A 13,912-nucleotide genomic window follows, 5' to 3' on the forward strand; every position below is an offset into this window, starting at 1 on the left:
TGGCTAACTGGAGAAAACTTGGCCTCAATGAATCTGAACAATGGAATCACAACTAGACTTCTTTTTTTTTTTTCCTTTTTAGTCTTAATTTATGTGTGAAAATGCATACAAGTAAGCCGTCCCCTTTGCGCATCTCTAACCCAGCAGCAGCTCTCTTCCACGGCCGGCCGTGGGATGAATCTTCGGAGGCTGCAGGCTCCGCATGCGGACACCTTGCCAGAGCCGAGGCACTGCGAGGGGAAGAGGACAGGCCGGGCCCGGCCAACCTGCAGACCGAGCTGAACACAACACAGGGCTGGGCCATCAAAGCGTATCGTTAACGACGCCGCAGGAGGTCGTGGGAGTCTTTAAAAAACATTGTTATTATTGGTTTCCTTTTTAAATTATCCGTCACAGGACTGAAGTAAAAGAAAAGAATACATGTTTTATATATTGTTTATATTTATATATTTTTATATTTTATATATAATATATATTTATATACATATATTTTTATATATTTATATATATATATATATAATCAATTACAGTTCTCCCAAATGTATGCTATCAAATAATTTTTTTTGCTGTGCTCAGTTTTTCTCTCAAAATATAGGTGTGAAATTGCCCAATACATGTACTAAAGCCCCCCCCTTGAAGAGGAAGTGTGATGCCTGAAGATGGTCTCCCCTTCTGTAACTTCATGGATTAATCTCGTCTTGCCCCCAGATGGACAATGGATACTTGAAAAGCTGTATCTGACCGGGTTCTTTTGACTCTACCAAAAAGAAATGAACCATGCTATATCTAATTCCAATCCCTGAAAGATCTCTCTACCAGAATAACAATGGCTAATGTTTATCGATTGCTTATTATTTGCCAGACACTGAGCTAAGTCCTTCATATGTACTGTTTCATTTTTAATCCCCAGCTCCCAGGTCAAGAGCTGTGGCTTGGTGGCTCCAGACCAGCTGTTTCTCAGACTCTTTTTCCACACTGAACAAAACCAAGTTATCCCGTGATCTCCATACTTAACACAGCACCTTCTTTCAAACCAGGCAACGACCTCTCTGGGTTGAGAACATCTGCCCTGGTGACTTAACATTAGCAACCAACTACCTCTCTTTTTAATAATCGTTGATTACTGGGGTCCAAGAGCACTTGGCTAAAATATCTCTAGTGACTTTTTTTTTTTTTTTAAAGATTTTATTTATTTATTTGACAGAGAGAAATTACAAGTACACTGAGAGGCAGGCAGAGAGAGAGAGAGAGAGAGAGAAGGAAGCAGGCTCCCTGCTGAGCAGAGAGCCCGATGCGGGACTCGATCCCAGGACGCTGAGATCATGACCTGAGCCGAAGGCAGCGGCTCAACCCACTGAGCCACCCAGGCGCCCTCTCTAGTGACTTTTAATGCATCTGCTTGTATGGAAGCTCTTGAGCCCCCGGAGGCAAGGACCACACCATCTTACTCCATTTTATGATCTCCGTGCCTAGCAGAGTGCCTGGCACATGAGCAATGTTCAATAAATGTGTGAAATGCAAGGCTGAAAAAGTGAGTAAATAGCCTGCTACAATTTAGTCCACTTCAACACATGGCTTAGTTTTATAAAACGAGCAGCCGGGACACGAGGATGTAAGCTTCCCCACTCTGAATTTGTCCAGGTTCATTGCTGGTACCGCCTCCGGGCAGGAGACCCAGTTCTAGCACTGGCTCTGTCACTGGTGGGCTGAGATTCTCCATGTCATCAGAATCAGGGTACCATTTTGGTCTATCTCCAGAGCTGTTTCATGCTTCCCAAAGGCTATTACAAAGGCAGAGGATTTGGGTTATGAACACCTCATTTAAAGGAAAACCCAAGAAAGATGAACAGTATTTACATCACTGGGTTAACTGCAATCCCCACACCGCCTCGCTGACATGTATCACTGGCCCCAACCTCTCTGCCCAGCTTCCTCTTGCGCCATCCTCATCCATCAGGTCTGAAAATGCATCATGCTCCTTTCCACCTTTCCAATGCTGTTACCATTCTGAGGAATGCTCTTCCTCTTCCTGTTTGCTGGTTAGCATCTACTTATCTTTCAGCTTTTAGTTCAGGGAAGCCTTCCCTGAAGCCTCCGCCTTTGACCTATGCCCCTGATGTATGTTGTCACAGTAGCTCCGAGCTTTATTTCATAGCACTTAACCAGTTTTTCATGACCTATTTGTGATTATTTAAGGTCTGTCTCCTTCACTGTAAACAAGGACTCAGTCTGCTTTGCTCACTGTTGTGTCTCCAATGGCCAGCAAAGCAGTACTTACTATGGGCTCAAATTATTTTGTTTTTTTTGTTAGACGTCCTAAGTGTGCACTTGGCTGAGAACCCAGAAATCATCCTTTATGGGACTGATTGAAGTGCCCTCCTCATCTGATAAACTCCTCTCAAAGACCACTCTGGTTCTTAACCTACCTTGTCTGCTGTGGTCCTGATTAAAGTGTCTGGTTTCTTCATCTGAACCAACATTACCCCACTAAGCTTCTGAATACCAGGCTTTTCTACTACAACTTTTTAGGTAAAACTGTTGTCAGTGTTTACATATGGATTCAGAATTTCTTTCTTTGGGGGTATTTCTGTTTCTCTTTATAAGATCTGTCTACAAATTCTGAAAGCACCCTTACACCAGTCTTTTCTGATGGCTGAGATAATTTCTGGCGGGGGAGTGACAGTACCATTCTTCTTAAGACAGAAGAATGCTGATGACAAAATATAGCAGCTCAGTTTTATCTCACGACTCTCCTCAGACAGACTGAGGGCTGACTCTTCCTAACAGAAACTGCTCACATATTTAAGTAACTTTCGGATGAGACAGATAAGCTGCTAATAATATTAAGATTCACCATTTTTTTAGTTATATGTGCTGTAATTCAAAATAACGTGGTGGGGTGAGATGGGTACTATAGATACAATAATCCTATGAGCTGAAATAATTTTACCCACAAAATAATTTTTGACCTTTTTCATTCTTTGGTTTCCTGAAATTTTCCTACTTATTAGCATCTCATCAGTGTTCTACTTCTCTTTTCCCTGGGCAAGCTGGCATGCAGCCACGAGCCCAGCATAAAGAGAAGGAGAAATTTTCATATTTTGTATCTCAGACTGGAAATGAGCCTCTCCGGGGACATTTTAGGTTTCCAACAGCTCAGAATCAACTGCACCTTTCTCAGACTTCCTCTGCCCAAACCGGCCGTGCCTGAGGGAGAAAGCAAGCATTTATAAAGAACACAGCCAAGCCTCACCCCATTTCCCTTTTCAGCACCCTAATTAAAAAGGCTAAATGGGGTGGCTCCTCCACTCTCTTGAAAATCATCTCTGAAGTACCACTGAAACCTTTCAACAAAGGGGCATTTATACAGCACAATAGAACCTTGATATCTGCGATGCTTAGGAAAAAAAATACATTCCCATTCCCGAGGAAATTAACTTGCCAGGTTCGGTTTCAAGCGACTAACCTTCCTTATTTTGATCCTGTATAATAAAAAGAAACCCGAGAAAATTCTTCTTCTTTATTATTAAAAATATATTTTATTGAATGAAGCTGATCAATTCTCTTACAAGGGACAGAAATGCACACAGTATATTCTTTAAAAAAAATTATAAGTTAAAAGGGAAGTGTTTTAGTCTCTAATGATAAAAAAAAAAAAAATGCATATAAAACCTGATCTTCCAACAAGCTTTTGTTTGTGTAAGTAGATGGTACTTACTACAGACCCAGATGAGATGGGGCTCTGTTCAGCTTTGGGACAGAAGGACCTCCATTGTCAGTAAGTGAGGAGATACTTTCCAGTTAAAAATATTTTGTATCATATATCATTTTATGTCTATTCTACACAGCAAAAATCCAGGGGTAAAGCCACCAGTGAAGAGAATACTACTTCTCATAGATTTGCAGCTGACTCTGATAAGCTGTCAGTTATAATTTAAATGTATGCACAGGTTTTTTAAAAAAAGCAGATAGTTAAAACAGCATTTTACATGCAGGGGTTCTCTATTTGATGACCACACTTTTAAAGAGCTTCTCCGGTATTTAACTGTAGTCTGCATCTTTACAGAGAAGTCCTTTTCTCTTTGAGCAGAATTCCACGTTTGTATATAGAGAATACACAGTAAGGTCTAATTTCTTACACATTAAAAAAAAAAAAAATGTCCTCAACATGAAAACAGTCAACTTGAAAACAAACAAAATATAGATGTTAAAAAATTAGCTTTCAGTTTCTGCTTCCCTTTGGTATTAAATGTTGTTTACAAAGGACTACAATCCCCTTTTTGTTTTCAAGGTTAAGTATTAGGTATTGATGTCTGCTTCCTGCCTTCCAAAGATGAGAAATCGGCTTCTGCAGGAAGGAAACACAGAGTTAATAAAATCGAGTCAAACAGAGCAGTGGGTAGTGTGCTCTAAGTTCCGAATCTCTATGAAATAAACTATACATCCAGATTTTTATCTACATAAGGTCACGTAAAATACCATAAATATGAAAACTTCTCAGCAAAGAGAGGAAAAGCCCAGGAGAGGAAGAGGGCTCTCTACACTTCATGCTTTCACAGTGTTCTTGAGATGTTCTCTGCTTACAATGAAAGCATCTGAAATGATTACACTTTTTAACTTACCAAACTGGATTCTGAAGGAATTTTACATTTGAAATGCAGGTTTGATAGAAAGAAACACAAATCAAGAAAGTGCTTACTACATCAATGAACCTTTCTTTCTTTTTTAAGTTTTTATTTTTATTTTTTAATAATAATAACTTTTTAAAAAATATTTTATTTATTTATTTGACAGACAGAGATCACAAGTAGGCAGAGAGGCCGGCAGAGAGAGAGGAGGAAGCAGGCTCCCTGCTGAGCAAAGAGCCTGATGCGGGGATCGATCCCAGGACCCCGGGATCATGACCTGAGCCCAAGGCAGAGGCCTCAACCCACTGAGCCACCCAGGTGCCCCTTAAGTTTTTATTTTTAAGTAATGCCTACACCCGACGCGGGGCTCAAACTCACAACCCTGTGACCAAGCGTCCCATGCTCCATGGACTGAGCTAGCCAGGCGCCCCAGTCAATGAAACTTTTTATAAAACCTGAAACCCCATGAAAACACTTCTTTCCAGACAGCCCACTGAAATGCTTCAATGTTCATTTTAAGAGAGAAGCAGGAGGGAGCGGCACAGAGAGAGAAAGAGAGAGGAAGGTTCCACACCCAGCGTGGAGCCCAATGCAAGGCTGGATCTCACCACCCTGAGATCACGACCTGAGCCGAAATCAAGAGTTGGATGCCTAACCAACTGAGCCCAACTGCTCAGCCAAGCACCCCTGAAATGTTAATTTAGATTCTGATTTTGAAAGCTGTCTATAGCTGTGCCTGGGTGGCTCAGTTGGTTAAGCATCTGTCTTTGGCTCAGGTCGTGATCCCAGGGTCCTGGGATGGAGCTGTCAGGCTCCCTGCTCAGTGGGAGCCTGTTTCTCCCTCTCCCTCCGCTGCTCTCCCTGCTTGTGCTCTCTCTGGCCTGCTCTCTGTCAAATAAATAAATAAAATATTTTAAAAAATGAAAAAAGAAAGCTGTCTGTACTCACTTCCTTATGTTTAAAATTCTGGGCACTGAGATCAAGAACTTTTTGATTTGCATTTCTCATACAAATAATTGACATTTTACTGATTAAATTTAGAAGGAATGTATAAATAGGTCAAACAAGAGAAAGGATTACAGATCAAACAAATGCATGGCCTTGACTCTACATTATCAATGTTCCCAAGTTACTTATTAAATATTAAGGGAGACAGAAGGGGAGACACACAAAGGTGACTTACCTATGACCACAATGAACAGTGAAGTTGACTTTTGTGTTCTTCAATTACTAAGAAAGGTATTTTTCTGAGCTGACTCTTCTGTGACTTCTAAGTTCTATAATATAACTTCAAAATTAGTACCCAGGAAAGAAAAACTGGATAATACTTCAGACAATACACAAATATAGTAGAAATGCCTTTAGAACACCTTAAGGAATTAATGAAATACAAAGAAGTCATTTCATACAGCTACCATCCACCCAGCAAAGAGGTACTAATTTCCTATTCGTGTGTGGGGCCCTTTTGGGTCTAACTGCCTACTGGTGAGGTTGTGTTTGCTTTTCCATGTATGCAATGCCTTCAGCTACGGCAATCAGCTAATGCCCAAATATAACTGGCTCTTTGTCAGCATTAATATGGACTATGTCATGAGCCCTTGATAGAGACAGTGGTCACCAACAGGAATGAACAACTCTAAGTACCCCTGTTAATTAAAGTACCTACTAAAGGCTTGGTTAGCATTGCCAGTTGTTTCAGGAGAGGTATTTTTAAAAAGAAGCAGCAAAAAAAGCAAAGAGGAGGAAGATACCTGGAAATACATGGGTAGACGCGGATGGTAAACTTTACCACCGGGTAAGCCCCCCTTCTCAGCCCCTTTCTCCTCCCCGTGGGGCCTGCATTTGAGCTAGGCTAGGGTTATACTCTGGGCTTTCAGTCATGCTGCTTCCTCTCTGCTCAAACAGCCTTCTTATGTATTTTATAACCTGATGTATTTTATTTTATTCATTTAGAAACATTATTCTAATGGAAGAAGATATTTGCAAATGACCTAGTGCATAAAGGGCCAGCATCCAGAATCTTTAAGGAATTCAACAAAATCAGTATCCCCAAAATAAGTAATCCAGCTAAGAAATGGGCAGAACCCATGAACAGATATTTCTCCAAAGAAGACATCCAAATGGCCAACAGACACATGGAAAAATGCTCAGCATCACTTATCATCAGGGAAATACAAATCACAACCATGGTATCATCTCACCCCTGTCAGAGTGGCTAAAATTAACCACGCAGGAAACAACAGGTGTTGGTGAGGATGTAGAGAAAGAGGAGCCTTTTGCACTGTTGGTCGGAATGTGAACTGGTACAGCCACTCCGGAGAAGAGTATGGTGATTCCTCTGAAGTTAAACATGGAGATCCCCTACAACCCAGGAACTGCAGTAGTAGGTATTTATCCAAAGGACAGAAAAATGCTGACTCAAAGGGTTGCATACAACTGATGTTTACAGCAGCACTATCAACGATAGCCCAGTTATGGAAAGAGCCCAAATGTCCATTGACTGATGAACGGATAAAGATGTGCTATATGTAGACAACGGAATGTGACTCAGCCATCAGAAAGAATGAAATCTTGCCATTTGCAGCAACATAGATGGAACTAGAGTGTATTATGCTGAGCGAACGAAGAGAAAGACAAATACCATATGGTTTCACTCAAATCTGGAATTGAAGAAACAAAATAGATGAACATAGGGGAAGGGGAGGACAATTAAAATAAGATAAAAACAGAGAAGGAGACAACCATAAAAGGCTCTTAACTAGAGAGAACTGAGGGTTGCCGGAGGGGAGGTAGGTGGGTGGGGGGGCTGAATGGGTGACGGGTGTGGAGGAGGATACGCTGGGATGCGTACTGGGTGTTACGTGTAAGTGATGAATCACTGAATTCTAGTCCTGAAACCAATACTACACTACATGTTAACTAACGTGGATTTTTTAAAAAAAGAATACATATCAAAGCAAATAAATATCATTCTAAAGGGGATCTGTAGGGTTTATCAGCCTGTGATTAAAATTTAAAAAAAAAAAAAAAAAGGTTAAGAGCCCTAAGAGCTTCGATCCCAGGTTTCGGCACCAAAAAAAAAAAAAAAAAAAAAAAAGAGAGAGAGCCCCAAGAGCCCTGGCGGACGACACCTACAGTTTCAAACCAGCAATGAGGGCGTCCAGTCCCGTGTACTTGTCAAAAGTCCAAATTCAGATTCCAGCGGAATTTCTCCCCCTCCCCACCTCTCAGGTGAGTAGGAAGCCTGCTGTAGGGGAAGGTGATGTAGTCAGCTGTGCAGTGTTTTATTTTCTTTCTTTCCTTTGTTCCTCTTTTTAAATTATCGGGGGCTCTTGTTAAATAGCTAATACGCTGACATAAAATAAACAAACATATTTTCTTCTCCCCGTCCCCTTTGTGCACGTGAAGGATACCACAGAGACCCTTCAATATCTCGCTTCCATTCACTTATTAATAAATCCCAGGAGTATTTCCACGTCCTAGGTCTTCCTTATTCTGGTTAACGGCTCCGTAATGTTCCACTGTGTGGACGTACCATCATGACTCCCTCAGTTCCTTTTTGCTGGACACCTGATTGCTTCCGAACTTTCGCTACTACAAAGCAATCCTGCAACAAAAAACTTGTACCCGGGCCACTTTATACACATGTGGGTGTACTTGTAGGAGAGAGCCCCAGAGTGACATTGCTGTGTCAAAGGATCAGGTCCGCAATTTTTAGGAAACAGTGCTAAGTTCCCTACCAGAAGGTTTGGATCACTATTTGCACCTCCAGCGATGTCTAAGAATGCGCTGCAGAAAAAGGCTTTGAAATAAGACCCTTGTTTTCAGCACCAGATGGCAAAAAAGGGTGAGGCAGAAAGGCCTCTCAGAACCTTATCGTGTTTCCCTGTCGCAAAAATTAAGGATTTTTAACAAATTATTTGCTTTTTCCTGTAACTAGCTACACCCAACTCACAGGACCAAAGGGAAGGAGTTGTAAAATATGTCGCCAAGTAGATTTCTTTGTTTTGTTTTTTGAAAGATTTTATTTATTTGAGAGACAGAGAATGTTCTGAGCATGAGCAGGGGGAGGGGCAGAAGGAGGAGGGGAAGTAAACTCCTCGCCAGGCAGGGAGCCTGACGCAGGGTTCTATCCCAGGACCCTGGGATCATGACCTCAGGCAAAGGCAGAGAGACACTTAACCAACTGAGCGCCCAGACACTTTTAGATTTCTGTTAATTGCATTGTTTTTGCAACATTTCCAGAATTAGTTAATAATCTTCTGGAAGGGGTGCCTGGGTGGCTCAGTGGGTTCAAGCCTCTGCCTTCGGCTCAGGTCATGATTCCAGGGTCCTGGGATTGAGCCCCGCATTGGGCTCTCTGCTCGGCAGGGAGTCTGCTTTCCTTCCTCTCTCTGCCTACTTGTGATCTCTGTCTGTCAAATAAATAAATAAAATCTTTAAAAAATAATAATAATCTTCTGGAAAATTTGTTACATCTGCAGCCAATATTTTTTCCAACTAATTCCAGATGATTATCTGATTCCGGTTGGGATGTTAAGTAAGAGATTTCATCACTCTTCCTCACCCATAAGATGAAAGGTTGAGATTGTGTACTTTTTCTGGGTCTTTCTAGCTCAAAAATTCTCTTAAACCAAGTTATCATCAACGTCAACAGCTTGCGCATGTTTTCAGTCTATAGCTGAGGTTACTGTTTTGTCTTTTTCCTGTTCTTCTTGTTCACATCCATGGCAGGTGTTTATTGGGCAATCTCCGGACCAGGTACAGTGTGTGCTACAACTAGGGGGGGCCGGGGTGAGGAAGAGGGGCTCCTGAAGGGGCTCACAGAGCAGAGGGAGACAAGCATGCAACCTATCACGCACTGTGACCCGCACGCTCACGGAGACACACACGCAGAAACACACAGCCCTGTCGGGAGGACAGAAGTGAAGGAGATCTCCGATTTTATCTCAGATAGGAATTTAACATAAAATCCCACGGAAGAGGGTAAGAGCCTGAGGCCGTGAGAATGAATAGGAGTCTGTCCAGTAGATCATGCTGAAGGACAGTCAGTTCTGCTGGAACACTTGTTCTGAAAATATAAAGTTGTTCTGACACAGCCAATATATTACAGAACTAGTTGGGCATAATGTGAAGTTTGCATTTATTTATGTGCAACTTTGTCCATGAGAAACACTAGGTAACCCGTACCCAGCTGGACCGAGCCACGGCACGCAGGAATACATACATCCACCCGCACCCCTCAAACATGCGCTGGCCTTGCTGGTGTGCTATAAGCCACCTCCATTCACATCGGCGTCCAGTTACCTTCCCGCCACTTCCCAGTGAATCATAAGCTGCCACTTCCCGGACACCTAAAATGCCATATTTATTGCAATATTTATGTATTTCTTAACCACCTAGCAGGTATAAAACTCCTATGATTTTGATTACATTCCTATCCTTTAAAAAAAAAATGTATCACTGGCAAAGTGTTCGAGTGTTACGCTTCTAATCCCATTTTTCCTGTAAGCCTGTGAGGTTTTTATTACAGAATTTTGCATTGTGTGGTCCTATTTAGGAATCCGTAAGTTGTATTACAGAGGTAATGTGGTTATCAAAGTATGAAACAAGGCTGTGATATAATAATATGCACTTTTTACAAAGTTTAAGTAATCTCTATACCCCATGAGGGGCTCGAACTCACAACCCCAAGATCAAGAGTCACACACTCCACAGACTAAGCCAACCTTTGCACTCTCCCCCTACCTTTTTTAAAAAAATATTTTATTTATTTATTTGAAAGAGAGAGAGAGAGAGTGACAGAGAACACGAGCAGGGAGTAGAGGGAGAAGCAGGCTCCCCGCTGAGCAGGGACCCGGACGCCGGACTTGATCTCGAGACCCCGGGATCATGACCCCAGCCAAAGGCAGACAGATGCTTAACTGAGCCACCCAGGCACCCCATACTTTTTTCTTCTTTTTTTAAGAGATGTTATTTTATTTCTTTGCAAGACAGAGACAAAGAGAGTGAGCAGGAGCTGGGGGAGCAGCAGAAGGGGAAGCAGGCTCCCGCCAAGCAGGGAGCCTGACACCGGGCTCGATCCCAGGATCCTGAGATCATGACTTGAGCTGAAGGCAGATGCTTAACCGACTGAGCGACCCAGGCATCCCTGTACTCTTCTTTATTAAAGCATTAAATAATAAGATCTAGCAGCAGGCCTACTGTTCTATAATTCTGAGGTCGTGGTTAAGTTCTAAAGGGTATTTCAAGGTATCTGCAATAACTATAATGTGATATAAAACCATGTGTGATCTCTACTGGGGACAAAGTCATAGGTTTTATATACTCTTATGGCTTGTCTTCTATATTTATAATTAAAGGAAATGCTAAATTTCAAATAGAGGTTAATTAAAATAAGCTTATATGTGATTTCTATTCCCATCAAAGTTTATGGATCCCCTGAATTCTATTCAATAAACTGATGAAAAATGTCAGCCCAACAAATCCAAAGAGAAAAAAAGTAGATTAATAGTCGCCAGGGGCTAAGAGAGAGGGAAAGGAGAGGAACTGCTAATAGGTACAGGGTTTGTTTCGGGATGATGAAAATGTTCTAAAATTGGATTAGGGTGACAGTTACACAATTCTGTAAATATGCTAAAACCACTGGATTGTACACTTCACATGGAAGAACATTACATTATGTATATTATATCTCAATGAAGCTGTTTTTAAAAAAAAAAACCCTTATGAATACTGAAAAGCACTTTCTTTCCCAAAGTAAATAAATTGCTTCACTAATGCTTTCTGTCAAAAGAATATCTTCCCAGAAAACACCACGAAGTCCATCAGGGCTTCCACTCTGAAAAACTCACATGGCATAAGTGGCATATTTACTTCAAAAGTCACTATTTTGGGGGCCCAAATTAGTCTTTGAGGTAATCTTTGAAACTACATTGAAGGTCATGGCCATGAGTGTGTTGATTCTAGGATGGTTAATGTTCTTGGGGAGCCTGGCTGCCTCAGTTGGAGTGTGCAACTCTTGATCTCAAAAGTTGTGAGTTTGAGCCCTACATTGGGTATAGAGATAAAAATAAAATAAAATAAATTAAAAATAAAATAAAATAAAAGTAAATAAATAAAAGTAAAAAATAAAATCTTCAAAAAAATAATAAAACGATTAATGTTCTAGTTTCATATCTGTGTCACAAGGAAACAGCTTCATGGAACTCTGAATTTAATAAAATACCAGTATGATAGAAAGCTAAGCAAGCAATGCCATCAGAGAGCATTTCATTGAACAAGACAAGGATGTCCACTCTCAGCACTGATATGCGGGTCTTAGCCAGAGCAATAAGGTAAGAAAAAGACATACCCTAAAGATTATAAAAAGAAATTATTTACGAATGACATGACTGTCTATGTAGAAAATGCTAAGAATCTACAGAAAACCTACTAGAATAGGTGAATTTAGTTAAGAACAATTTACAAAAGTCAACTGCAGTCCTCTATACCATCAAAGACAAGGAGAGAGTGAAATTTAAAGTACCATGTATAATAGAATCAATAAACAAAATAATAGGAAGAAAAGTAACAAAAGATGTACAAGACCCCTATGAACGCTACAAAATATGGTTAAGAGAAATGAAAGAAAACCTAAATAAATGGAGATATACTCTGTCCACAAATGTCAATTCTTGGGCACCTGGGTGGTGCAGTTGTTAAGTGTCTGCCTTCAGCTAAGGTCACGATCTCAGGGTCCTGGGATCGAGTCCCGCATCGGGCTCCCTGCTCAGTGGGGAGTTTGCCCCTCCCTCTGCCACTCCCCTGCTTGTGCTTTCTCCCTCTCAAATAAGTGAATAAAATCTTTAAAATGATGTCAATTCTTCCTAAAGTTATCTATAAATTCAATGAAATCAGAATATCAGAGTGTATTTTTATAAAAATTGACAAGTTGGTTCTAAAACGGCTATGGAACCGCCAAAGATCTCAGATAGACAAAGGAATTTTGCAAAAAATAAGAACAAAGTAGATCACACATACTACTTGATTTCAGGACCTTATTTTTTTTTTCTTTTCAGATTGTTAGCTAATTTTTTAAAAAAGATTTTTATTTACTTATTTGAGATAGAATGAGAGAAAGAGCACAAGCATGGGGAGCAGCAGCCAGAAGGAGAAGCAGTCTCCCTGCCAAGCAGGGAGCAGGATGTGGGGCTTGATCCCAGGACTCTGGGATCATGACCTGAGCCAAAGGCAGAGGCTCAACTGACTGAGCCACTCAGGCACCCCTGATTTTAGGACTTTCTACAGAGTTTACATAATCAATACAGTGTGGTCTAAGGAGAACAACCAGATCAATAGGACTGATCAGAGTCTAAAATTAGTCCCTTGCACATACAGGCAACTGATTTTCAACAAAGTTGTCAAAAATAATTCAACAAAAACAGGACAGTCTTTTCAATAAATGGTGCTGGAACTGGATATCTATGTGAAGCAAAATGAGCCTGATCCTTACTTCGTATCATCTGCATAAATTAAACTGATATGAGCCAAAAACCTAACAGAACTTTAAAACTTTCAGGAGGAGAAAATATTCACACCCTTGGGGTAGATTCCTCAGGATACAAAGAGCACCATCTGAAAAAAATTGGTAAATGGACTTCGTCAAGATTTTGCCTTTCTGGGGCACCTGGGTGGCTCAGTGGGTTAAAGCCACTGCCTTTGGCTCAGGTCATGATTCCAGGGTTCTGGGATAGAGCCTCGCATCGGGCTCTCAGCTCAGCGGGGAGCTTGCTTCCTCCTCTCTCTCTGCCTGCCTCTCTGCCTACTTTTGATCTTTGTCTGTCAAATAAATAAATAAAATCTTTTTTTTTTAAGATTTTATTTATTTATTTGACAAGGATCACAAGTAGGCAGAGAGAGAGAGAGAGGAGGAAGCAGGGAAGCAGGCTCCCTGTGGAGCAGAGAGCCAGATGCGGGGCTTGATCCCAGAACCCTGGAATCATGACCTGAGCCGAAGGCAGAGGCTTTAACCCACTGAGCCACCCAGGCGCCTCTAAATAAATAAAATCTTAAAAAAAAAAAAAAGATTTTGCCTTTCTGCTCTTCAAAAGACACTTAAGAAAATAAAAAGGCAAACCACAAACCGGGAGAAAATATTCACAATATATCTGACAAAAGACAAAGGCCTGTGTGCAGACTATGTTAAGAACTCTTATAATTCAGTAACAGAGGACGCAATTAAAATTTTAAATGGCAGAAGGCTTGAACAGACACCTCACAAGAGAAGATATGTGAAGAGTCAA

General features: G+C 41.0%; 1 protein-coding gene across 7 annotated transcripts in view; it reads right to left on the reverse strand.

Moving 5' to 3' along the window:
* Nucleotides 1-3,522: 3,522 nt before the first annotated feature.
* The window catches only part of CCDC62 (coiled-coil domain containing 62), a 44,440-nt gene continuing 34,050 nt past the window's right edge, over nt 3,523-13,912 (reverse strand). For all 7 annotated transcript variants that reach the window (XM_059408322.1, XM_059408318.1, XM_059408320.1 and 4 more), the window contains 2 exons: nt 5,812-5,905; nt 3,523-4,348 (listed from right to left, as the gene is read on the reverse strand). In XM_059408322.1, coding sequence (XP_059264305.1) covers nt 5,852-5,905 — 54 coding nt within the window. In that variant the 3' untranslated portion in view covers nt 3,523-4,348; nt 5,812-5,851. The remainder of the gene's footprint in view (nt 4,349-5,811; nt 5,906-13,912) is intronic.

The sequence above is a fragment of the Mustela nigripes genome, chromosome 8 (genome assembly GCF_022355385.1).
Source record: "Mustela nigripes isolate SB6536 chromosome 8, MUSNIG.SB6536, whole genome shotgun sequence".
In the NCBI taxonomy this organism is placed as follows: Eukaryota; Metazoa; Chordata; class Mammalia; order Carnivora; family Mustelidae; genus Mustela; species Mustela nigripes.